Genomic DNA, 24,263 nt, shown 5'->3' on the forward strand with positions numbered 1-24,263 from the left:
TCAAATGTTTAGATATTAATTACAGTTGAAGTAAATGAATTTAGAGTCGTGTAAGCCTAGGATTTACCCGTCATTGGTGTAAAGAGTGGGAAAGAGGGAAATTTCAAGGCTGCCAGATCCACTAGCCCTATAAAAATACCAGGCTGTATGAAAAACCCATTTTGGTTGCAAATATACCTTTACTTACTTATTATTTAAGGGGAAATGTTTTTGTCCCCCATGATACATAAGTAGGTCTTGCAAAATCACTGTGGAACCCCCTACCACCCGATGTTAAAAATAATTAGAGAAAACTGAAAATGTTTTTAGCATCTCTTCTGTGATCCAGTGTTCAAGAGTGGTCCATTAGCAGGTCATTTTTCTTATCCAAACTTATCCCTGATGCTCTATAGTCAACATGTGGAACTTCTAGGTAGTGCTGACCATGCATTTGTGGATCCATGGGGGGTTGTTAGTTTCTTTGGAGATTGGTTGAATAATTGCTCTTTTGTGGCTTCTCCATCTCTACAAAATATTCCATTCTGTTAAACGTGTTCGTGCATCTTAAATTTTTTTCCCAAGGGAAGCTATGTGATTGCAGCATGAGATTATGCAGTGAGCTGCTAAATGCAGGTCTACTTGTATGTAACAGCAGAGTTTGCTTCCACTCTTCTAACCGCATAATACTTCCCAGAATCTTCCTCACTGTCTATAACTGATTCTTCAGAGGGCATGGAGCCATAGCCTGTACAAAGGGTTAAAGGATTTGATTGGAGCAGGGATCTTACTCCACTCTCACAAAGGACATCCCTTAATATTTACATTTTGTTTATGACAATTATTTTATAATAAGCAATGTCTCTCCCAATGTCACCATAGATGTGAGGCTCTGTATGTCCACTTTAGATAGGGTGCCATTAGGTGGTCATCTAGAGAGCCTGCGAATAAAGCCATCTTTGGCAAAGTCATGTTGCAGAGTCTTATTTCCATACCTCATATTTATAAAATGTTAGGTGCAACTTCCCAGTAGCAAGAGAAATTGCTTAGCAAGCATTTGAAAATGTTCCTCTCCTCCACTATCCACATGACAAACCATTTTTAAAAATTACCGGGGCTTGGTCATGCAAGCCCTTACTCACGTGTATTTTACTGGTGGAAAGTAAAAGGAGTAATTACTTTAGAATGATGGTCAGATTGTCTACTATGGTCAAGGATCACAGAAGAGGTCTCTGCAAAGTTAGTCTTCATGCTCCTCTGTTCATGGGTTGTCTGCGGGCCAGTCTATTCACACAGCATAAATTAAGAGCAGCCTCAAGGGGCCAACCTGGATAAGTATGATATAGGGAGGTGCCCACTTTACCCTCTCCCCTAGTTACACATCCAACAACTAATAGTAGGGAATGGGCCACTGTTTGCTGGGGTGATCCTCCCATGGCTGACTCTCTAGGTATAATTTACCAGCAATGCAGCACAAAACAGCTGCACCATATGCCAGGATGTGGGTCAGTATGCTATTAACATAGCTTGGCTTTACTTTTATATAACAGAACCAGCCTAATTCATGGTTTTGAGTTGTCTTTATAGCCTCCATGGTGATACGGGCTGAAATGTATGTGAGTAGCTTATCACCTTCAGAATGAGGATGTCATACTGAAGATGTCAAAATGGAGCTGTGGTGTCCAACTGAACTAAGTTGAATTATGGTTTATATTTACTGTAACTCTTCTGTCATTGCTTCATAGGCCCAAAAAGCATCCTTCTACTGGTGCACGATAGTAGAATGTGGAGTGAAACAAATGACAAGGCAAATGTGTATTGAAGTTACCTCAGAAACAGGTGGCCTCTGGTAGAAAGCTGGATGTGGGGAGAGGGTAATGTGGGTTTGGATCTCCATATATATCAGACAGAACACTGCATTTTCAATATCCATTAACAACAAAATACGATGTGTGGTAAATGTAATGCTGGAGAGTTCAGGCTGTCAGCATACAGTATGCAACTCATTTCAAAAGATATAACTATTATTTTGTTGGTCTGGTCTTCTTGCCATTTGGCTAAACGATTTCAAATTAGTTTTTTTTAAACAAAAATAAGTCTGAATTCTGATATCAATATTCCTTTTCCATGTATAATTAAATCATATAGAGAGAATGATGATGTATATATTATAGGCTTAGTAGGTTTTGAGTTATCTCAGTGGGTAAAAAAAAATACCTTGTCTTTGTTAGAAAGAAATCTAAGCCTTTGGGAGAGGAGGGAAAACTCAAAAGCTTCGCATTTGGCATGTGGCGAAACCCCCTTCTTTGAGGAAGAGTAACTGTACGAGTGTGAAAAAAATGTTTTCACATTGCAAAATTATTAGTGATTAAACATAAATTGTTTGGCTTGGCATTTCTATCACTCTGAAGTTATGTGTGTGTGTATATATGCACTTATGTACAATAGTCTTACACAATTGTGATGAAGATTTACCAGCCCAGACACACACATCTACCTACTTACCCTTTCGCTTAATGACTGATAATGATTTAAAAAAAAATTACCCCAGGCAATGGCTGAGTAATGTTTTTCACGGTTGATGTGTAGTGTGCATATATGCATCTATATCCCTGTCTTAAGTTTTTTATAGCACCATATTACCAGAGCCTTGAATATATGTCTACATGGTAAGTCAAATCTGGCTATAATATTATTTAGCTATCTAAATAATGAGAAGAATTAAGTGGAAATGTTGACTTGTTAATCTAAAATTGTTTGACTACAACTTAAAATAGAGATAGCAAGGTAACTTTCCCTCTGCCATGTTAATGTTGAATTTCTGAGAAGTATGAATAGGATAGTAAGAAGTGAAAGCAGGTTGAAAATTGTCAGTCACAGGCTTCGGGAACTGGGATCTACATCCCTGACAGCTAATAAAAAATCAAGTAACTTTTGGTTCTGAATCTGTATAATGATCATATGACAAAGAAGGGGGTTTCTTGTACATTACCCTGCAGATGTAGCTTTCCTGTCTGCCAACTTATCCTTCATTTTAGTTTCAGGAAGAGAGAGCATTAGAGAGAGAAAAATCTCTTAATCAAAAAGCTTAACAGGAAAAAAAAAAGTTTAAAGATGTTGTCATGTATTGCTAGTTATTTGTGATGGTTAAAAGAATTATCTAAAAACAAAGATGCCATTCACAAAGAAACTAAAATACAAAAGCTTTAATAACATTTCCATCTGTGTATCATCCATGTCTTCAAATGCAAGTCATGAATAACACATAAACTAGAGCATATAAGGAGCAGAAGAGCTAGCACCTCATTTAAAATCCAACATACCCCATCGTCATTGGAATCAAATACACAGCAGGAATGGTTCCAGTTGATAGACACACAAAGAAGTCATTGAAAATGGAAACATATTAATTATGTTCCTTAATGTTAAGATAGTAATGGCTGAATTCGCTAATCCTGGCATCACATTAATGCTCAAAACCCATGCAGGAAAAGTGTGTAATGTTTCAAAAATTGTGGAAATTGCACAATTTTGAATTCACTTAATCCTGCATCTGTAACTCGCTTGTGACTGACTCTACACTATAGGGGGGTAGCACAGGACAAAAACAGGGAGAATTACTAACAAAAAAGATGTTCTTGGTCCAAACAAGCGACTTGCACTGCATGAGCTAATTGTAAAAATAGACCATTTCTGAAATGCAGCTGTTATGTGCTTAAGCAAACCCTGCTGGGAGAAGTGTTTTGTGGAACACCTCTGCTAGCAAACGCAGAGAGATCCTCAATAAAGGAAGCCAAAGTGCAGTGTTGAAGAGAGAGCTTTTGTTTCTCAGAGTTTGGTGCTGAGCTTCTTGCAGGATGTGAGCTTAGCTTGTCATTCTGATATAGATATCCCCTTCCTTAAATGTTTTTTTCTATTTTCATTTTCTTTTTGCCTGTGCTAAATCAAAACAGGCTGGGGGCGGGGAGGGTGTGTGTGTGTGTGTGTGTGTTGGGAAAAGCTCAGGTTGTGTGCTGGAAAATGATAGGTGTCAGAAAATTCCTGTTAGTTCTGTGGTGGTCATTTTCTTTGTATAATATTTTTTGTTCCCCCCCCTGGAAGTTGGGAGGTCATTCATATGATAGATATTTATTCTTTCCCCTCCGTCTTCTTTTCTTCTTTCTCTCCCAAATGCTCATCCATACATCTCTGGCACAAGACCTGGGTTTCTAACTATATTATGGTTACTCCATTGTGTTGGTATGTTTGAGTCTCCCCTGATTCTTAACTGCTTAGTGCTAAATCCTAAATCCTCCCAACAGCAAAGGGTTAATTGTCTTCTTTTGATGCACTTTAAAATTCTCAGCTCTGGGGAATGGTGTTTCAGTGAGAATTGAGTGTAATTGCTAAATAATACAGGCACTCTGTCTTATTTTAAATGAGTAGTACTTAAGTTGTTACTGATGCTACCACATATGTGTAAACTGGCTATTCCTTCACTGTCCTTGGTGGTACCTTGGATGTAGGTGTTTGCAAATTTAAGCCTTTGGATTTTAAATGTTGTGCCATCTCTTCTATTCCTTATACATTTCAGATTATGTATAATTGATGACCTGCATTTACAGACATGGGTGGTATACAGATGTAAATGTTATTATAGCTTTTATATTTTATGTTCTCTCTGAAAAATCATTTTGTCTTTGAATCATACTCCTGTTCAGATTTCGGAGGGTTTATCTTTAAAAGAGAATATGAAATGGATATTGCACATCATATATTTCTTAAAGTAATTTGGAATTTTAGGATATGGGATTGGTTGTGACTGATACACTGCCTGGATGAGCTATATCCTTTTGAAAATAACAGCGCCAGTACATGCCTGCATCTGTCTAACCTCATAATTCACTTTCACATTGGGTTATGGATGTCTGCATTCAGTGAGTCTATCTTCCCTTTAGGTATTATTTCAGCCCTTTGAGATAATAAGGAAAGTTTAATTGCGTTGTTAATTGATTTTTTGCACAACATTATTACCTTGATTGATTGCAGAGTTGATGAAAATGTTAGACACAGGCAGTGTAAAGTATCAGCCCAGTAAGGAGTGGGAGCCATGTGGAGAATAGATAACCTTGATGTTAAGAGCTATATCCTTCAGATATGTCTTCCCTTGACATATTGATGGCCCTTGAAAAGGGAAAAGCTGATTGTATGCAGAATGCAATCATTAAACCCACTTCAGCTGGCTGTTGATTAATTTGTTTTTTCCTGGAGGATCTAGTTAAAGAGAAGGCCTCACTAGTATCAACAGCAACCATTTTCCAGGCTTCAGATTATTCTTAACCCTCTCCTAGAAGAAAGAAAAATACAAAACTGTCCTGGTGTAGTCAAGAAAATGGTCTGAAAACATTCAGTCCAGGTGCAATTTGGGGATTACAATACACACTTAACCCTTTTAACTATCTGCTTTCCCTACCTCCTTCATCTCCCCCCTACAATATTTGGCTTTCATGCAGCCACAACAAACAAAAAGTCACATTTGATGTTTCATTAGAAAGGCCAGCACATATTCTCAGCAGAAATGCCACAAAGGTTGTCAAGCTTGTTTAACCATTTTTGTCCTGGAGACTGAAATACTTTGAATAGTGTTCAACTATTTACTGGTGGCTTCTCCGAAAGGACAAATGCAGAGGTTCAGTGCACACATTTAATTTCTTAAACTTTCTGCATCCTTGTGGTGTCAGTTACAGCAGCTGTGCTCTGCTCCTGAAGGGGAGCAGGGAGGGTGCTTTGGAGGTCAATGTGCCTCGATGATACCGCTGCTAGTGCTTGCACTTGCAAGAGAGACTGTTCCAAGGTTGCTGTGACTTAATAGCAGCAGAATTGTGTACTACACTCTTAGATGTTTAACTGAGCAATGAGGATGCATCTGACCAATGTTGCCCTTGCTGCTATGTACAACTGTGAACTGATATGGCAGGATTTGGGGTTTTAACTAATCTTTGGCTACCCTCTACCTCTTTTGTAATTTCCACTTGTACTTAGGCACAGTGATACTCGCTTTTAGACAAAGGGCTGTGATGTGTGATCTTCACTGCCCTGATGGCCTTCTAGTGACATTCAGTGGGGTGAGGCACAGCTTCCCCCTTCAGCACTTCCCCTTGATAAGCAAATGACCCAGGACATGTAAAACATTTATACACCTTTAACCATGCAGGAGAGTGCCTTGGAAACAGAGTGCTTTGGAGGCTCTGTCTTTCAATTAACCATTTAATGGGTATTTGGTGAAGTAGCGGGTAGCAGGTTATTGCTTCCTGTTTGACTTGGTAATGTCCTAGGCAGTCGCTGTTAATTTGTGTTTGCGAGTGATACTGTGATCCATGTTGTTTGATTGTTTGGCCAGATGTGTTTTATTATGTCCAATGTGCACATTTGCCAGTTGGCTCCTTTTTAATATGGGAACATGTTAACTTATGACATAGTCAAGTCTGACAAATTTGAACCAGCCAAATAAGTGAGTAATATTTCAAGCTGTCAAAGCGGGTGAATACTGATTAACTGACACACTCCAAAAGCTCTCACCAATATCCATGCTCCAGTGGAATATGTTTACTAAGCGTAATATTTGTTAGAAAGTCTTTGGGGCTTTGACTAAATTTTAATGAGTCTGACCCTAGTAGAGTGGTTTTGCTGTGCCTCTCTTGAGTTGTTTCTTTAGCTTCCTATCTTTAGTCTTCAGCACAAGCTTCCATAGAGGCTGAGTGCTCTTGTAAACTACATTCAGCTGTCCATTGTGATTTAATCTTCAGCCTCTCCCTCATTAGGATGTTTTTAAAAGGAGGCTGAGGGAGCAGGAGAGAGTTTAAGATAGAAAACAGTGACAATGTTTTGGCACACTCTACTGGAGTCAGTCAGTGTTTGAGAATTAGGCTATGAACCCTTTGCAGTAGCAAATCATTGTGTGTATTCTATATAATGCAGGATTTGTTTCAGCTAGAGACAGGCCCCAGCTAAAACCAGTGAACTGAATGCCTGCAGAACTTTCAGGAAGTTTGGCTCCAGAGCTGAACTTTATGGCTCGGATGTATTTCTGATTTCAGCTGAACCATATGTCAACTGGGTTGGAAGAGTGGGGAGCACCTTTAACGCCCGATCCTGTGAGATCTGGATGCCTGCTGGAAGGTGTTAAGCACTTGCAGCTCCCACTGGGAGTTAAGGGAACCCAGCACTTAGCAGCACCAGTCCCTTAAGGAGGGTTACTTTATATTAAGAAGAATCCTATTAATCCTATCATTAGCAATCAGTTAAAAGTCTCCTTTGTTTCTGATAAACGGCTTATGGAAGGGAATGAGTAACAGTACACAAAGAACATTCCCCTAATTGATTGTCACAGTATCATAATATGACAGCAGCACTGTTTAACTGTGCTCTTTCATTTTGAGAGACTTGCTTTTTTTATTTTTAAAGCTGGGAAAGAAACTTGGTCTTTATTTCAAATGACTCTCTTGAGAAATTTCAAACCAGTTGAGCCAGACTGAATTGTGGATGGCTTTTTTAAAGAAAAATGTGAACTCCTCCAGCAGAATACGTCTGAGATCCAAAAAGCAAATTTTACTCATGAGATGAGCCAAGTTCATTTCTAAACTCTCCAGAAGGGCCCTGCTGCTCATATAAGAATTTGTAATTTTACTGGAATGCTTGCAGACTTTCCGAACAATTATTCCAAAAGTTTACTTTCTACCACATAAATCATGGTACATTTATTTAATCCTATCACCGTTACTGAAAGAGCTTACTTTCCTTCCCCCCCCCTTTACTGCTAATGCAGTCTGCACATTTCTAAACTTTGTGAAGTACAATATAATTATATTCATCCTCTGTTTCCTTAATGGCTCTAGCATTCTTTATGGTTTAATTCTGTTGCTGATTAATGGAGGTATTATTAGTAGAGTGTAACCCAAAGTGGAGAGCAGCCTACAGAAATGTCACTTTTGCATATGTTAGTCAAATCAACTGAGTCTTCTAAGATAATATGGGAGGAGTTGACAGAGCAGCTGAACTTTTTAATATGCAGTGAGGATCAGATTTTAAAACCTCCTTGCCCACCATTCTGAATACATTAGAAGTATCACTTGCATCAGTGCAGTGATCATGTTGTTGCATTAGTAAAAATAAAAGAAACATAATTCAGAACAATCAATTTAATTCATATATGTATATTTATTCCCTCTGTGAAACATATTGAGCCTTTATTTCAAACCACTAAATACACTAGTGACTTCTTTTTGTAGCCACCCATATACCCAAATTGATGTTCAATGAGGTTAGTCCACCAGAAATCAGGCTTCCAGGTTAAAGGTTGAAAGCACAGATTGTATAAATATAAGCTTTGATCAGTATAGAACATAACATTGGCTGCAAAACTAACGAACAATATTGTTTAATTGTCATAGGGGAATATTTAGTTTGCTGTTTTAGCCAGTTTAATAGACAAATGGATGCTGCCCTCTAGTGGTGATGACCTCAACTTTAAATTGACTACAGAGAAATCAGCATGAGTTTGTTTGGTTTTTAGTTGTGTGCATGTTTTTTTGTGTGTGTGTGGTGGGGGGGAAACAGAGGCAGGAGAGCAGCTGTTGTGTCAGTAGCTAAAAAAAGAGTAAGTAGTCCAGCTTGGAGCACTTGGCTATTAATAAATAACTTCAGTTTTTGTGACTTCAATCTAGAAATGGAGAGTGAAGGGCATTTAACAAATTTTACCTGATTTGCATCTGATCCTTGCATGCTCTTTGGAAACAGTTCCATCTTTTATCCACTCTATTTATAATACATATGAGAAAATGAGACATGTAAAGTACAAATAGATATTGTAAATCCATAGTTGTTTCCCTTTGAAGGTATCCAATCTATATAAATTTGAGCCTCAGTTCATATGTAAGTTAACCTCTGGAAAAGTTGATATCTGTATAAACAGTGTTTCTGGTGCTCAGTAACACCAATACATAAAAATACAAGTATGTTCTTGATTATTTTTTATAATTTACTCCTCCCTTTTAAAAAAATCCAAAATATTCGACAAGAAAAATTTCATACTGACCTCTAGGCTCATCCCATCCACAGAGTCATTTGAAACTGCAACAACGGTGAAGACACACATCTGGGTGGTGGAAGGGGGCAGGCTTTTTGTTTGCTTGCTTTGTTTTTAATAGGAAAAAAACCAGCATATTGCAATCATCAGAAGTGTGGGAGGATTGCTAAGAAGTCCTAATGCACAAATGTGGGCCCTTATAATATTACTGAATTACCCTGGACAGTACAGAACTGGTTAATAATTTAAAGTGATTTGCCCTTAATGCTTTTGTTTTAGCCAGCAGTAGATGATCTGTAGACAGCACATGCCCAGATCAAAGCTGATCATGTCAATGTCATTCAAGGAGAGAGATCTACCCTCCTTTTCTTTTTTGTTTTAAACAAAGTATGACATCTGAGGAACAGTGTGTTGATTGTTCCACTGCCAGGACACACATAATGGAAACATTAGCTCCAAGATAACTTTTAATCTGTCAGCCTAATGGCTCCTTAATGTGTAGAGGGCTTTAAATGTATGTCAGCTAGGGCTGTATAAAGTAATATAGTTTGTGGCCTGAATGGATCTAGATGACTCTGCACCATGACACAATATGGTTTATTATTAAGTATCAGCTCATCAGCTTATTCCCACGGACTTGGACAAGCTTCTCAATTTTCCAGTAACAGATTATGTGAGAAAAAGCTTGCAGTGCATTTTTTTTGCCCTTTCCTTTTTTTTTTTTTTAAATTACAAGTTTCATCCCCAGCTGCACTGGGAGCCCTGAAGTGTATTTACAGCAGGCTGCACTTTATCACACATCAGCTCGACTGCTAGTTTACACTGAACATTTATGCAGTCTCCCCTGGCCTGGGATGCAAACTTCACGTCTTTGTATTCCTATCACCTTCATTGCAAATTTTTCCAACATCCTCTCCCTGTTGACTGCTTTCCTTCCTCTTTTTTTTTTTTCTTCCTACAACCAGGCCAGTGAGACTTGACATGACACAGTACTTGTCTGTGCAGGATAGTTGCCATAATTTCATGGCCTCACTTGCTTGTTCTGATTCTTCCCTGTTTGATAAAGTTAGGCACATAATGCCAATGTTATTGCCGTGGACTAAATATGGGTTTGACTTGGTGCCTGGAAATAATCTGATCAACCTGAAGGGCACATGTATTCGGGGGAATGAATCATCTAGGGTGACCAGATGTCCCGATTTTATAGGGACAATCCCGATTTTGGGGGCTTTCTTATATAGGCTCCTATTACCCCCCGCCCCCTGTCCCAATTTTTTACACTTGCTGTCTGGTCACCCTAGAATTATCACTTTCTTGGCACCCTTGCATAGGGACCAAGCACGTTTGTAGCCATTGCAGTCCCATGGCTTATGCTAGCACTTCTAGACACCGCAAAGGGTGCAGCAGAGAGTGCAGGTCAGCAGCACGCCACCTAAAAGATCTTCACTGTCTTGAAGAGTGGGGCAATTGGTCACGTTCCCCTGTGCTATGGGGAGATCTGTCTTTCTATACTGTACCCGTCGTCATAGTAGCTGATTGCTTCTTTGATGAAGCTGGAGCTCGCTCTGGGCTGGGGCAGCTGAGCACTACCCTCAGCCTTACGAAGCTGCCTTTATGTGCAGCTACTTTTGGAGGAATAGCCGATTATTTCTGCTTACATTTAGCAGCTCCATTCAATTAAACGGCTACAGAGTCCTGTGGCACCTTATAGACTAACAGGACTCTTTGTCGCTTTTTACAGATCTAGACTAACACAGCTACCCCGCTCTGAGCATTAAAGGCTGTTAGTTTATAATGTAAGAAGAGTTAATATTTGTGTATCTGTTCCTTGGGCACTTCTGATAGCATTACCTGATGTCATCTTAGTTCATAACTAAATTTGGTGCCAAGGTATTGCTAGTCTTTGTAAGCCAACACTCAGATAGTATCTGCTCAGAGGTATTTGGAGTCACATGCTATGTCATCAGCTGGAGAAGCAAAGCAGAGAATGGCATAACTGGAAACCTTTCACTCATTAGAAGCTGCTGAAATCTAAGCCTGATTCTTATTATTTATCATGTATATTTTGGTAGCATACAGTGGTCCTCAGTCAACATTGAGGCTCCACTGTGCAGTGCTTACAATCTAAGAGGACAAAAGCAGCCCAAGGATGGGGGAAGGGAATTCAAGATAGTGGTTAGGGTGAGTGGCCCATGACTTGTTCATTCCATGGGATTTATTTGTGGGGGAGGAGAGGAGGGTGGAGAAATTGTTAGGAATAAAAAGGGAGGAAGAGAGGAGATTGATACAGTGAAGGAGGGGAAGTTCATAGTTCAAAAAAGTCCAAGTCTATTGTGACATCAGGAAGCTTAGTGTCTGAGGTCTATTTTGAATAGACCCAGGTCTGGGTCTTTCAGGAGTTGGGCCTTTCATAGCCTGCCACAGAAGCTTCAGGCCATATGTAGGTGGTTACCGCTGAGGCCTAGTGCCCCAGAGCAGTTTCTGGCAAGTCATTTGAGAATGGCTGCAGATGCTTCTCCCCACTGATATTGGCCCAGAGTGCAATCATTTGTAGCAGATCCAGGGGGAAGGGCTGGCCAGTGCAGCATTTACCTCATTCTCTGCTGGCTCCTGCTTGTGCTGCTCTGATGTATAACCTGCAAATGAGGACCCAGTGACTTAAATTCAGCCTTTAGTCTGGCAGTTGGGGAGCTGCAGCCACCAGTGAGCAAGTTTACTTGTGGCACACTCAGACCCCTTTACAATCACTTTCCTATAGTTATCATCTGAGCCGGAGTCCTGTATGCAATGAGGTCGGAGGTGTTGCGTGCTGAGGGCAAAGGCTGGCCCAGCTCTCTCATTTCCCTGGGTGACAGTTGTTCACGGTTTTACATTTCTCTAAATGTTGTTTGGCAACAACATTGCATGTTCCCCATTTACAGATGGGGAAACTGAGGCACAGAGCAGTCAGAGTGACTTCCCCACTCAGCAAGTCATTGGTGGAGCCAAAATTAGACCCTAGGAATCTGATTTCTGACTCCCTAGTTTCCTCTTCTAACCGCTCAAACCACATGCCATGTTAAAGTGACTCTTGGATTCCCATAGCATCTACAGCACCTTTACATGGCTTGTACTTTAAAAATGTAAATCAAAATAGATGTCAGTACTAGCAGTAGCATTTTATCTTCAGTTAGATGTTACATTTTTCTACTGTAGATATTCTAGCAGTTTAAGAAGAAAATAACGTAGAAAGGAGCAATAAGTTGCTCTTATTTTATCAAATGAGACATCATGTGGAAAGAAACAAACAAAAAACTGTCTGCTACCTCTGAGAAAGACAGTTAGTCAGTCAGACACCAGATAACTTTGGATATCCTTGGTACTGATACTCTGAGACAGTCAAGAGTTGCTTTTCTATGACTGTCTCTGCTCGTGTAAGCAATGCACAATAATCTAATAGCCATCACTCATAGCACAGTATAGTGAGGATTGGGTAGCTGTGGCAAATACTGTAAAATAGTTTAGGGACTTTTAATTAGAGCTATGAGATCATTCCCACCCCCCCTATTCCTTCCACCAATATGGATAGACTTTCAGTTGTTTGGGTGTTTGGAGGTCCAAGGGCAAGCTGTCTATTTTATCCGCTTGCCCTGTATACTAGTGGGCATCACTATTTTGGATGCTGTTATTCCAGGAAATAATAAAGTAGTTGAATGTGATATTTTTTATTTTGTGATGGGATTTGCTCTTGGAGGGAGAAAAACTGTTGCAAATCCAAATGTAACTAAATAAACATGTATGAATTAAAGCTGATGGATGAAACTCAGAAGACTCAGTCCAGAATAAGAACAAAATCTTGGCTGTGTATCTGAATCTATTGACATCCCCCTCCCTTCTCTTAGGCCAGCTATATAGATCTTTCTTCCTTGTAGATTGCCTCCTCACTAATCTCCCCCACACCCAACTTCCTTTCTCAAAAAAACCCCCATAACCCCAAAACAACCCTTCTTCCTTCCAAACGGTCTAGGTTGGACATCCTCCCTGGTGATGCAACCACAAGTCCCAGTAGAACAGCAGTCTCTATGCTTGGGTCCAAGTCTGCCTTCTATGCCCTTATTTATCTGTCTTGATATTTAGCTGTCATATCCTGTGTCATGTCCCATGGAGGGTCACTCATCTATGCTCCAGGGAAAGGGCTGAACTTTGGGCTGATTCTTTGGGGTTTTATGCGTTTTTAAACTAACTGAACAGCCCATCTCCACTTATTGTGTCCGGAGCCGTGTATTGGGGCTCCTCTAAGCAGATAGTTTGCAGCTGCTCATTTGAGGCTTTCCACACCTTTTTTGCAGCATTCAGTTGTTTTAATATTTGTTCTCAATTATTTAAGAATAAATAATGTAGAAATAAATACTGTGATCCACTTATTTTTAACTAAAACAAATAGGAACCCTTTATAGAATGTAAGGCCCCATTTAGCAAATCATGTAGGGGAACATTTTCAAAAGAACTTAGTGATTTAGAAGCCTATCTTCCATTGAAAGTTTCTTTGACTCTTAAGCACCAGATTCTTAAAGGTATTTAGGCACCTAAGAGTAGGTCCTAGTCACTTTAGAAAATCCCACTATGCATCTGTCTGCATTTTAGGTGCCCAAATACCTTGAAGAAAATGGGACTCAGGCTTCTCAGTTACAGGCACTTTTGAAAATTTTACCCATAAGTACCTGCTTATGTTCTTTGCTAACTGGGGATGGTCTTAAATATGTTTAAAATTAATGGGATTAATGCAAGTGTTTTGTCTAAATGACTAGCACTATAGACTTGAGTTGGTTGTAGACAGATGTTTGTTCTCCTGTGAATGTTGGTTGTAAATAGGGTTGTACTCTCCTATAAGGAAAGTTGCAATTAGTATTTTAGGGGACTTTGCAGTTCCCATTCATTGATGGGAGAAAATCCCCCAGAGCTTTTGAAAAAAATTATAATGGTGTTGATGTTTCATCCAGAAAGCAGTTTATACATTTATCCTATAACTACCACTCAAAATGTAACCAGCTTCTTGGTGTTTAATAGCCCACAGCAGCACTACCCAATAGTGTGAGGCAAGAAGTGTGAAGATGAATATCTGCTCCAACACAGACTGATGGGGTGGGATTTAGGTACTGTAGTCAGAATAAAATTAGCTAAACTGGAATTTGTTTAGGACATCAAGTTTGGTAGTAATTGCCATGTGATCAGACCAAAAGCAGTCAGGACTTCTGCTTAGGTTCCACCTGAACACAGATATAGTATAGTGTTGTATAAAGTATCATATGCGCTTTTGGTTTACTTATGGAGTACAGTCCTTGGCACCTGTCTGAATTAGCTGGGGGTTCGTTCAAGCTTGGTATTGAGTGAGGAAAAGACAGGCAGGACCAGGGTAACACTGAAAAGCCAAGTGGCTGCGTTTATTTAGGGATTTCTTTACACCTTGGGCCGGGGGAGGAGGCAATTTCCAACTGGGACTCAGATAAACAATGCAAGCAAATTCAAACCAATAACAATGTACTGTATACTGCTCGCCACACCACCAAATAGACAGGCACACCAATCTCTCAAGGTAGGAATCGGGTTCGTCAGGGCGATGCCCGGTGCAACACAGAAAAGAGACCCACGGGCCACTGCCTCAGCCACCCTTGCGTTCACACAGAGGATAAATCCAGAGTGTGGTGCGGCTGCAGCTGGGCAGATTCCACTCACTCAGACCGCGGGGACTGGACCCCCTTGGTCAGCTACCCTCTAAGTAGAGGCAGCTCCCCAGTTAAACACACACACTGGACACAGACAGAGCAGTGATTCAAACACATAAAGCAGTTTGCAATTAACGATTTAATAACAACTAGAACTATTATACAAGCTAGCTAAACAATTGTGCAATTCTGAGCTCACTAATACAATCCTGATATCCTGAGTAGATATTTGGTACCAAGTTAGGGAGGGGAAAAGTAAGAGGCTAGATAAGCTAACTGTCAGATATCAAAAAGCAAATACCGCACTCCAGGCGCAGCTGACCAGCAGAACAGACACCAGAAGCATGACGAGCTGACAGGGATCGGATCCAAACGACAACGAATCCAAACGATACGACACGAGCGCGCTTTACCGGGAGGAGACCCTGGCCGAAAGAGTGATCAGGTCCTTCAGCTAACACGCGGATGCTCCACACAAATTTTGGGGGGAAATCCAGTTTTATAGAAGGGTCTCACTCCCTCGTGTCAACATCTGATTGGCTCCCTGGTCCCTCCTCCCTTCAGGCTTCGAGCTGTTGCCACCCCACGTCGGAAGGATTTGCACACGGCACACTGGAGTTGACAAGTAAACAAACTTGACCCTTAGATGACTGGGTCCAAAAAGACTGGGAAAGTGAGTCTCTGGGCAGAATTAACCTGACCTCCAGACGACCGACCCAAAAAAAAATAGGTTGCTGGGCAGAATCAGGCCTCCACACACAGAACTAGCCTGACCTTTAGATGGCCCAGCAGGAGAGAGAAAAAAAACAAAAACCCAGGAAAGCATACACAGCCAGTGTTGCTGGGCAGGATTGAGTCTCTGCCCTCTCCTATACAACAAGAACTTGGTCCAAGATGGAGGCTGCCTTGTCCTTTTAACTGGACAAGATGGCCATGGACCGACAAGTGGCCATACATAGCCATAACTGTGCATCGGATTGCGACAGCACCTAATGTAAATAAGATTATCTCTTTCACTAATATTCTTAAATGCAAATACTTTACTATATGCTGATACATGGTAGTACCTTTTACATGTATCAGAATTATTAAAAGCATTAGGAAAATTAAGCCAGCAACTCATGCATTGGCACCAGGATGCCACCAGATAGTCTTAGCGTTAGGTCACTACTAACTTGAGCTGATTTGAACTGGTGACCTAGAAGTGCATTGTCCCATAGCCTATTGAATTCCTTGTACTGTCTGGTCCCCAAGAAGTGAAAACATATTTCACTCTAGAAAAGAACATTGAGGAATCGATTGCATAATAACTCTCTGAAACACATGCCCAATTTAAAAGGAGAGAACATGACTTGAACATTTTTTCACTTGCTTTAGTATGCATGTATGTATTTATTTATTTATGGGGATAATTGGGTTTTCCCCCAGCTAAGGCAAAGCTTGTGTTGCTGACACTACAATGTGTTGGCGAAGAAAGACTGATATCACAACACACATAGGTGACTGCAGGATTATTACTTACCCGTCATAATTAGAACATCGATTCTGAAGGAGGGGGAATTTAAAAGATAAAAGGTATATTTAAACATGATTCTTCTCTATGTAATTTTTTCATAATTATAGTTTTAACAGCTTATGGTGATGGTGGAAGCAGCTACTTAAGAAAAAATTGGAACCTCATTTGTGGGGAGATGATCCCTCAAGAGACCTCATGTTGTCATTTTTCAAGAGCCCTGAGCAGAAACTCATTCAGAATGCTGTGCATTAGGCTGATGCATTGGGAGTATACTTAGCTTATTATGACCAATGCCAGATACTTTAATTAAAAACACCACATGTCATTAAATGTGTTATCATCCCCCGCACACACGTGTGCACGCATACACACACATGAGTTTGTGAAGCTGCAAACAAATGAACACATTGCAGATGTGCGGGGGAAACTATCTCCTACTGAGTCAGATGCAGTAGATTAAATAAATCCATGTATTGCATATTTTAGTATCGAAAGCTCTTACTGCAGCATATAAACCCTCTGTAATTTTCAGTTTTCTTCAAGCAAAGGGAGGGGAGGGAGAGGAGGAGGGGAAAAAGTCATCATTTAATTTATGAGCAAGCCTATTGTTTTACAAATAACCTTCATGATAAATAAAGACTCATGGCAACATTTTCAACTGTGCTTTTATCAAGGCTCTCTGAGCAGTGTGTATAATCCGCCTGGCAATCGAATCACAGCTGTGTGCCTTGGTAGGGAATCTCTGTGGAGACAACACTTCCTTAATTTAAACAATTGTAGGCTGCAGGAGTTCAAAAATTTCAGCTGACTTTAACTGTCACTAGCCCAAGCACCTTTATCCCCAGGCGAGCAGCAGCAGCTGGATTTCATTTCCTGCTGCCAGACAGTCCGACATCTTTGCTGAACATCCCAGGAACTGAGCGTCTTTGCTTTAAGGATTTTATTCAAGGTGACAGCTCCTCACACTTTAGCGTTCAGATCACCTCAAGTAGCTGAGATATCAGTGAAAATGAGAGCACTTCCACAGCAAACTCCAAATTTAGATTGACTGAGGTTATCCTTAGGCCTCTAGACCCAACCTCCATGACAGAACAGGCCTGCCAGTAACTCTAAAACTACAGTGGAGTTTGTAATGATGTCTGGGGAGAAATATTCTGCAGGAGCAGTGGAGAATACTATAAATGATAGGAAATGATGTCAGATTTAGTTAGGGGCTGGAGACACTGTTAGAATATACTTGGCATAATATGGCACCGGTATCTCTGTCGGCATCTCTGTTTTCTGTCACCGCACACAATTCTAGGTCTGTCTGTAGTTCTGACAGTGTCTTTTCAGATCAGGTTATTGCACTCGCTCAGCACAGCACCATCCAGCCCCCTTTGTTTGAAGTCTGCCCTTTTGTCATTAATGCACTTGATGTCTATTTAAATCTGACGGTGAATGTAGTATCTGTTTTCCTGTCAAGAGATCATTGACAGTATTAATACCTCATGTCCTTGCCTCGTTTTCTAAGCGCTGACACCTCGGTGCAGTCTCCAGCATTCATCAAACAGCACTCTCTCACCAAGATCTCAGTAAACAGTCTTGCTTCCAGTCCTGAAGAAACACGGCAGACCTCAAATAGGACTTTTATCAATGACAGTGAAAAAGGAGTCTGAAGAAGGTCATTAATAAACCTGTTCATATCCTTTGAATTTAAAGCTCTACCACTAGAACCCCAGCCAAGCTTTTTACCAACTAATGACAACCACGCTTTGCATGGGATAGCGTCGCCTCAGGACATGAGAACTTGTTTTTGACCAGACACTGGTTTATGAAGGCGAATAATTTGTTCCCTTGAATATGGAAGTTGCTCCACTGATCAATCAGGTTATTGGAGACTTGGAGAGAGGGGAGAGAAGGAAATGAAGAAGGGGCTAAACAAAGCTCATATAGCCCTCTTCTGTGCTTCGCTTAAAAGGCATATGTTTTTCAAAACAAGTGATAGGCCTATCAATTTTTTTCCATAGTGATGTGTTACTCACCCAATGGTTTAAAAAAGGAGGGAATAATAGGGATTAACTTTAATCCAGCACAGCCCCTGCTTCTAGGGCTTTCATAGCTTATTTGATGTTTATAATTATATTGCTACATTACATACAGATTATTAAAAAATACTTAATTCATGCTGCATGTGGGTGCAGCTAATAAGACCCCATTTGTTCATGTGGGATCTGTCAAATTTAAAACCCTGCACAGTAAATGAGTAAATCACAGTAAATCCCTCCAAGTCTTTGTCCCTATACATAACGTTTTGTTTCCTATCGGCTGGATGTTGGTGGACCTTGAGTGGATGAGCTAGATACTATAGTGGTGAGAGCTTTAGAAAATCCCAAGATACATAGAGGGAGACAGAGACCCCCTTGCACGTGGTTTCCTTGTGCAGGAGGCAATAATAATTTGATTGCACGTGCCTTGGGGTGCAAAAGGAGACATTGCTAGTACTACCACAGCACTCCCCTTGCTCACCCTTTACCATTGTTCCGGCTCGTAGAGCCATTTATATTTAGAAAAGGAGGGCTGTGAGGTCTGGATGACCTTGGGCAAGTCACTTCACTTCTCTGTCTCTGCAAAGTAGGGATAATGATAATTATGTACATCAAAGGGCTGTTGTGAGGATGTCTGAACAGAGTTTTTCATGTTTATATCACTAGATCAGTGCCAAGCTGTTGTTACTTGCTGCTATTATTTTATTATCAATAAAACCATGTCTTTTAGAAAGATTCATCCCCATATCCATATTTTGGAACGATAACAGACAGTACAAACATACAACTCTATCCAAAATGCCATCCCTACAAAAAGCAGCAGAGCATGCATATGTGCTTAACAGGGTGATTCACAAAGTACTCAAGTGTGTTTTTTCAGAGCTGACCCCAATGTTAAAATAAATTAATTTCAAATTAACATACTTTGCTTTCCAAGCATAGGTAGAAAAGCAAGAGAGAGAGCAGTTCCCAAACACAGTTGAACCTTCTTTTCCCCAACCTCAGTAATATCGTTCCATTACATACAATGCTAATTGCTCACTTTTTTCCTTATGTTTTCTTTTCACTGTAGGTGTTCTGGGAAAATGTCGCTACATTTACTATGGGAAGCATTCAGAAGGCAACAGATTCATTCGAGATGACCAGCTATAAAGCACTGTTCCATGTCTGTTTACACAATCCACAAAACATGCACACAAAAAGCACAAATTGCATCTACATTTTCTGCGTGTAACTAAAGTCCTCCAGTACCTTCTGCTGACTTTGCCAAGCCTGTCAAGTTCATCTTTCTGTCTTAGTCTGAGTAGTCACATAGAGATTGACATGATTGCCTTTAAGCAGGTCCCATCCACCAGTGTGACAGACAGCTGCAGCCAAGCACCAGGCCTGACAGGATGAACACCATGATGGATTGCCTGGTACAATTGCTGCACACAGAAGAGCAAAGGTCACACCTGGGGCTTCAGTGAGCATGCTCAGTTCGTTTTAGCAAGAGCAATGCTTTTATCTAAAGTTTGCCTGTTGAGTGAGAGAGGCTTGCAATATCAATATGCTCCTAAAAGCAGTGTCTATAACTGAAGATTAAAAAAACCCTTATCTGTCCTTATTCTCCCCCTCCCCCTCCCCCCGCAAGAATTAGGCCCTTAAATTTAACACACACAAACCTTTTCAGACAGTGTTTATCGCAAGTCAAACTTCGTAGTTTGCTTTGCTCTGTCTTTAAGGGGGCGGGGGATATGTTGTCAGCAATGTTATATGAAAATACTTTAGAAATGCACAGCACTGAATCTGCATATTTTTATTTAAGAAAAAAGGTCTAAGCAATTTTGCAGATACAACTGAAGCAAAGCATCCTATTTTTTATTTAAATCTCAAGTTTTACTACATCTTAACATTCAGAAGGGGGGCATTTTTAACATTGCAGAGTATGAGACACAGAGGGCACACTGTTTAACTGTATATGCTTGATTATGGTAGTGACAGTTGTATTTATGCTTGGTTTATTTGACAAGATTTTTTTAACATGTGCAGAGATTAGATTTAAAATTAAACATTTTGAAAGGAGAGAGCCAAAAACACAACAAAACCCTACTGAGCTTAGATGATATTTAGAGGAAAATAAGGTACAATTGTTTGTTTCATATCACTAACATTGTTGGAATCCACATAATTTACAATCTTGCTAATATGTCTTAGTCACCTCCCTATTGTGGTCATTATTAATCCCCTATTAATATACATGCAAATTATTTAAACATGGCTTCTTGTCAACTTTTCAGTAACAGCATGAAAATCCTTAGCATTTTACAAGTCTTTTTTAGCAAATGGGGTGAACATGTTTGGAGCAATGACTCATTTCCTTTGTTACTGTGCTTCACGTTCCCAGGAGGTAATACATTGATGTCATGGGATTGACAAAGAGTATGCAGAGCCTTTCACCTCTAGGCTGCAATTTCAAAACCAGCCCGTGATCGTATTGTCTGAGAGCTGTTACCATCTGTTGGCTATTCGTTGGCTTGTATGAAATGAGTTGTTGGTCTGTGTTCACTTTCCTAGCAGATAGGTGACTCTCACATAACTAAATACTTACAAGTAGCCCATATTTTGGCAATCTTTAGCAGATGCTGTCGATGGAATGGGACTGGAGACAGAGGTCTTTCTCTGCCAGAGATAGTTCTGCCAGAAAATGATGAGGCACTTTGGCGGAGGAATGAAGGGAAACTGGCACTGCTATTGTCCATGTTATTTGTCTCTCTTGATGAATGGAAGACTTGACTCACCATGGCTGTCAATATGAAACTGCTAACTAGTGTTACATTTACTTTTACATTTGAAAAGAAATTTAAAACACACAGGGCCCAGATCCTCAGCTGCTATAAACTGGGGGCATAGCTCCATTGACTTTAATGGAGCTACACAGTTTCCATCAGCTGTGGATCTGGCCCCATATATTTTAAATTCAGATCTGTCTCTGAGTTGGCTGCTGTACAAATTGCTGGGAAGTGAGTTGTGGCTACGATAGCAACTTTGCTGATATCTCTTATTTGGCTATTATGGATAGGAAACCAAATTCTGATTAAAAGGCTTCTGAGATGCAGGAGTTTTGGAGAATCAGGAGGTTGCTTCTCTTATGACATAAATAATTATTAGATTTCTAACTCAGTTACCAAAATAACAGCAAGTTGCCATCCTAGCTCATTTATATCATAATATCTGTTCTGAATCATCAACTCATGTTTTGACCATAGCATATTACAGGCAGCAGGGTGCTAAACAGAGGTGTCTAGAGTAACCTAAAGTCACATTCAGTCTGGTTGCATATATGTTCTTGTCTCTATAAAAGGCTTTAATCCTTCCTCAAACAATAAAAAACACTTGCAAACTGACCAAATGATTTTTCTCTCTTTATTTTTTTTCCTTATTTACTTTTTGTAATGTCAAAACCCTTTGTATAATTCTCAGGGATGTTCTTGATGCAAAGCTTTGGAGGCAATAATATTTTTGGAATGAGATGTGGGCAAAGATATTTTTTTAAGTATTAAATAATGTAACAACTTTAATTAAAGTTAGCTGAATTAGAACTCAATAAAATCCACTAGTTCTGTATAGTCATCTGAATAATCTGAACTATTACTTTTTATGGCTATAATGTATTGGCATATTATTTAAATACATGTGGGACTGTTTACTGCTGTCTGTGTTGCACACATTGCTGTAGCATGCAAGGTATTTCATTCTCAGGTGTGTTGAACTGAAATACTGTTTCAGGGTGTGGCAAATGTTTTGGGCCCAGTCCTGCAGTCATTCCTGAGTCCTTTCTCAGGTATTGATACAAATTGGGCCGGAGTCAGAGCTACAGGACTGGGCTGTAGGTTGTTCACAAGTTCAAAATGGTAGTATGTCAATATCTTGACAGGAAAGGGATCTAAGGAGAAATCTCTCCTCCTCTCCCCTGCCCACCTCATCCACATCAAGGTGCTTCCTCCACCTTCGGGGGTGATTCAGGTTAGGCTAGTCTTAAAATATCCTTTTCATCAGGTCCTCAGTTTCTCCTTGAAGCTGCATACATGCACAGCACACACGTTTCCCCTCCTCCTCCTTAGCTGCTGCAGAGGTCCATGTCCCTGTGACTGAGGGCAGGGAGCATTTGCTGAAACTTGTGTACATGAAGGTGCAGAAAAGCTCTTCAGGACAGGGAGATTTTTTTTTTGTGCTGAGTTTGTACAGCACCTCGTGCAGACAGGTGTTGGCCCATGACCGGTGCTCCTTAGCACAACCCACAGTACAAATAGTAAATAACGATGGTGTCTGCATCCTTCTCTTCTTTGTGATGCTGTCCCTTCCATGGCCCTCCTTAACCCTCACTGGTCCCAATCTGATTCTCAAACTCAAAGCCTCTGCATGAGAACTCTGCCCACTCTTGGAATATCAGGACAGTCTCCAATAATGTAATTTTATGGGAAAATTTGTTCTTTTGAATACACTAGTTTGGACTGTAGAGTTATTGATTGCAAATGTGAATGCTTTAATCACCTCCCAGCCAGCTAGGAACAATCCTATTGCCCAGCAGCATGGGAAGACCAATACTTGGTCAGCAGAAGCTGCTACCCACCAAATGAGCTACAACTGGGGATCCCATACAAAGCCCACTGATGTCAGTGGGGGGGGGGTCTTTCCTTTGGTTTCGCTGGGTTTTGGATCAGGGCTCTGATGCACTCATTTGGTGGTGTATCCAACTGGACGATGAAAATGAGAACCATCCTCTGTCCTCAGTTGCCTTGTAAATGCCACCAATCAGCCTAAGAAATATTGCACTGATGTGCTGAACCAGCTATTTTCTAACTCCCTTCACTGACTCTGCTTAATCCAATACTACAATTAAATGATGAGTGCACAAGAGTGCAATGTATGTACCATATTGGAGTAGGGGGCTTTTGATGAGCATTTACAAGGTTCATTGTGAACAAGTGTTGTTTTCAGCGCTCGTCTGGGCTCGCTCGTCAGTAAGAGTACCAGGTTTTTTAAAGTATAAATCAGATTCAATCAGGGGCAAGTCTTTCCACCCTCCCATCCCTCTCAAAGCCTTTCAAAAATGTAAGAATTGACTTTGCCATCTTTCCCAGTACTGTCTGAATAGAAGCAGTGCTGTGCACTGTATTTTGCCATTGTGTCTTAGCAGAGATGACACGCAGAATATCAAACTATTTCTCTTTTCCTTCCCCAGGCTGACGTATGTGTGCACACACCTTCTTGGGCACCCAAACAATAGGATAATATACAGATCAGTTGCCCCTTAAATTCTCTCTCACGGGTGATTCCTGAGGAAGTTAGAGGGTGTCAGTAAGTTATCAACTAACAAGTGGCTCTTGAACAGTTCACATGGTGATCTGCCAAGCTATTTTAAAAAGGTGATCATTAAGCCACCAGGATTTAAAGATACATTGCTCCTATGGAGTTACTACACTGTCCTGTAGCTCTGGCAGAACAACAAAGTGGGATAGCTGTATTATTTGTTGGCTAACCATATTTGGGAATAGAAGATGGATGTTTTTACAGGGAACTGGTTCTAGCTGCTGTGTTTTGTTAATGTATTTGTGACCATTATATTGAAAAATAAAATATCCAAACTGAAGTTTCTGGAGTAATGTATGTTTGTTCTTGGAGGGAAACAGGATCAGGGCCTTAGCTATAATATTATCAGAGTAAATAAGTAGGCCTTTTTCTACTTTAAGGACCAATCTTGCAATGCTTTACTTATGCAAGTAGTCCCTTTTCAAGCCAGCATTCCCATTTAAATCAATGGGATTATTCACATGAGTAAAAGTTTGCTCTTTTTGAGCTCTGAATCTGCAAATCAAATATAATCCATGCACATCTTTGTGCCTGAATATTGGCAGCAATAATCTTCAATATCGAGTTCTTACCTCTAGATTTCATATCTTTGTGGAAAATAATATATCAAAGGTTTAGTGTGACAT

The 24,263-nt window shown here is 40.3% G+C and overlaps 1 protein-coding gene across 1 annotated transcript in view; it reads left to right on the forward strand.

The window, feature by feature from the left end:
• The window catches only part of LRMDA (leucine rich melanocyte differentiation associated), a 981,216-nt gene extending 957,309 nt beyond the window's left edge, over nt 1-23,907 (forward strand). The window contains exon 7 of the mRNA XM_045025043.1: nt 19,358-23,907. Coding sequence (XP_044880978.1) covers nt 19,358-19,437 — 80 coding nt within the window. The 3' untranslated portion in view covers nt 19,438-23,907. The remainder of the gene's footprint in view (nt 1-19,357) is intronic.
• Nucleotides 23,908-24,263: the final 356 nt, after the last annotated feature.

This window comes from Mauremys mutica, chromosome 7, assembly GCF_020497125.1.
Source record: "Mauremys mutica isolate MM-2020 ecotype Southern chromosome 7, ASM2049712v1, whole genome shotgun sequence".
Classification (NCBI taxonomy): Eukaryota; Metazoa; Chordata; order Testudines; family Geoemydidae; genus Mauremys; species Mauremys mutica.